The 3159-nt window shown below is 42.8% G+C and overlaps 1 protein-coding gene across 1 annotated transcript; it reads left to right on the top strand.

The window, feature by feature from the left end:
* Nucleotides 1-672: 672 nt before the first annotated feature.
* LOC124029609 (aldehyde dehydrogenase, mitochondrial-like) lies at nt 673-2899 on the top strand. The gene is made up of 3 exons (XM_046341262.1): nt 673-875; nt 1520-1623; nt 2114-2899. The coding sequence occupies exons 1-3, from the start codon at nt 759-761 to the stop codon at nt 2133-2135; spliced, it is 243 nt and encodes an 80-aa protein (XP_046197218.1). The 5' UTR covers nt 673-758; the 3' UTR covers nt 2136-2899.
* The last annotated feature ends 260 nt before the right edge of the window (nt 2900-3159 follow it).

Consider the following 3159-nt stretch of genomic DNA (forward strand, 5'->3'; position numbering starts at 1 on the left):
TTCCACTGTGAACTTAACATACAAGTATTTGTTTTATTTTGATAAAATCCCCAAAATTGACCAGAGGACATAGTAGTGCCCATAGTTGCATAATCACCCTAAAATTCTACCTGAGTAAAATCATAAAGGTATTTGGTTTAAATATACAGTACTTAAGTATACACAAGTAAATGTAATTTCTAAAATATACTTAAGTATCAAAAGTTAAAGAAAAGTATAAATAATTACAAATTCCTTATATTAAGCAAACCAGACAGCACAATGTTTTTTAAATGTATGGATAGCCATGGGCACACTCCTACACTACTTAAGTACTTTACACCACTGGGAATGAGGGTGTGCATAACCTGTCTGCTTGTTTTTGCTCATGGTTTCTTGTGTTGAAAATGTGCCCTCATTTATAATATTGCTTTGTTAATGTTTCCCTTAATAGTTTACTCTCCATTATGTTGGATGTTGGGGAGGCTGTTGCAAAGATGAAGTGAAATATTGTAACAAAATGTGTTTTTGACATCTGATTTGCAATTTTTTATTTAATTTATGTAATGTTTTACCCCACTGTTTCCCTTTATGAACTTGAACGGTACTGATGCAGGCGCTATGCAGCCTACATTTCACTTTGAAAACGTAATCTAAGGAAGGCTCTACTGCGCATGCTCTTGGGGGCGGGTGACAGATGACGATCGACTTCACTGTACAATACTTTGTGAAAGCCCGCTCTCCCTGGTTGACAAACGCATTTGTGTTGAAGAAGAACCATGCTTCGAGTTGTGTTATCCCGAACTTTTCCTCGGATCTCTGGCATTTCCAATTGTCAGTATTCGGCGGCCGCCATCCCGGTTCCAAGCGCACAGCCCGAAGTCCATTATAACAAGGTAAGCGATAAGCATTGATTGACCTGTTGAATGACCTGTTGAGTAGCTATTATCATTTTGCACACGACTGAAATGATCGGTTTAGTGTATTTCTGTCATGTGCAATTCATAGCAAGGCAACTAGGCATCCGTGAGAATTGCAATATCTTTTGGACTAGATGCATTATTATTAACTCTTGTTGACATTAAAACACTTGACCTGATTGAACCTTGTGAGAACGTACTTATCCGATACATTAGGGTCAACTGAATTACATATACACTAGATAATTGTTGGGTATGATGGTGTTATGCAAAACTGTAATGCGGCAGACAGCCAGAAACCTTCCTGGGTTGCATTAATACAACTTTTGCTAGAGTTGAAAGACCAGCTTGTACATAGAGAGCCACAACACATATAATGTACATGCATGTGTTTCTGTTCAATCGTTTTGGAGAAAAGTATAAAGAGACTTCTAAAACATTGTAATATTATGTCAGAGACAGTATCTTACAATACTGCACAAATAAAAACTGAAGGGAGGTAATGAGATGCAACTGGACAATCGTGTTTATACTGGCTCCAATTTATTGGATCCAAGAGTTGTGATAACATATGTCATCTAAACATAGAGCCTAATCACATCTCCTCTGTCTCATTACAGCTGTTCATCAATAACCAGTGGCAGGATGCCGTCAGCAAGAGGTCCTTCCCACCATCAACCCAGCCACAGGAGAGGTCATCTGTCAGGTGGCTGAGGCAGACAAGGTCAGTGGCTGGAACTGCCTTGAAACCTGGCCCTGTTCTGTCTAATTACAAGACTTACATTCTCCATTCCTTGGAGTAATCACTGATCTAATATAATTGGATTGGTGAAAGCAGGGGTTCCACTAGCCTACATAGCTTGGACCTATTTAGTCGTAATGACTGTCTCAAGGGAGGAAGGAAGACGACATTTTTCAAAGCATTTGAACAGGCCCCTCACTGTTCCTGTATTCAACAACACTACATCCTTGGCATGCTAAGACAAGAACAAGTTGCGTGAAGCAGTAACATGACAATTCGGTGTGGTAGGAGGACGAGAGGGTCAAATAAACATGGAAAAAGGTGTAATTAGAGCACAATCTTGCAGCAGTGTGCATTGTTTTCCTTTCTGTTTTCCATTTTTTAAATGATATAATCTAATATTTCTGATTTGGTTTGCTTGTCTTTTCATCTCCCTCTGTTTTCCCTCTGGCCTCCTTCTCCGTCTTTCCAGGCAGATGTGGACAAGGCTGTGAAGGCTGCCAGGGAGGCCTTTCGGTTTGGGTCACCATGGAGACGCATGGACGCATCGGACCGCGGGCTGCTCCTGAGCCGGCTGGCAGACGCAATCGAGAGGGACACAGCCTACCTAGCGGTCAGTGACGCCGTCCCATTACTGCTGGTCAATGGAAATGATTCACCTGAAGTGGTGTTATGAGAGGGACACAGCCTACCTAGCGGTCAGTGACGCCGTCCCATTACTGCTGGTCAATGGAAATGATTCACCTGAAGTGGTGTTATGAGAGGGACACAGCCTACCTAGCGGTCAGTGACGCCGTCCCATTACTGCTGGTCAATGGAAATGATTCACCTGAAGTGGTGTTATGAGAGGGACACAGCCTACCTAGCGGTCAGTGACGCCGTCCCATTACTGCTGGTCAATGGAAATGATTCACCTGAAGTGGTGTTATGAGAGGGACACAGCCTACCTAGCGGTCAGTGACGCCGTCCCATTACTGCTGGTCAATGGAAATGATTCACCTGAAGTGGTGTTATGAGAGGGACACAGCCTACCTAGCGGTCAGTGACGCCGTCCCATTACTGCTGGTCAATGGAAATGATTCACCTGAAGTGGTGTTATGAGAGGGACACAGCCTACCTAGCGGTCAGTGACGCCGTCCCATTACTGCTGGTCAATGGAAATGATTCACCTGAAGTGGTGTTATGAGCGGCTAATTAGATGCACAACATTCCTGTTCTGGCACTCATGCCAAAGAAAGCAGTTGTTTGGGTTGTATTAGAGTTTACATGTGTGGCACAGTGCTTTGTCTGATGACAAATGTTACCTTCCAGTGGTGGAAACGTTTACCCAGAAATATTATCTTCAAAAAATATATAGTATGTTCATATAGATTTATTTGGCTTGTAAACAGCAGCGCCATATTTTGCAGAGTCACTGTTAGTCCTGTATTCCACAGGTTGCTGACCTGAGCAGCTCCCACGCTGAAGTCACATGGCAGAGATAGAGACGCAGTGTCACTGTTAGTCCTGTATTCCACA

The sequence above is a fragment of the Oncorhynchus gorbuscha genome, unplaced genomic scaffold (assembly GCF_021184085.1).
Source record: "Oncorhynchus gorbuscha isolate QuinsamMale2020 ecotype Even-year unplaced genomic scaffold, OgorEven_v1.0 Un_scaffold_6978, whole genome shotgun sequence".
Classification (NCBI taxonomy): domain Eukaryota; kingdom Metazoa; phylum Chordata; class Actinopteri; order Salmoniformes; family Salmonidae; genus Oncorhynchus; species Oncorhynchus gorbuscha.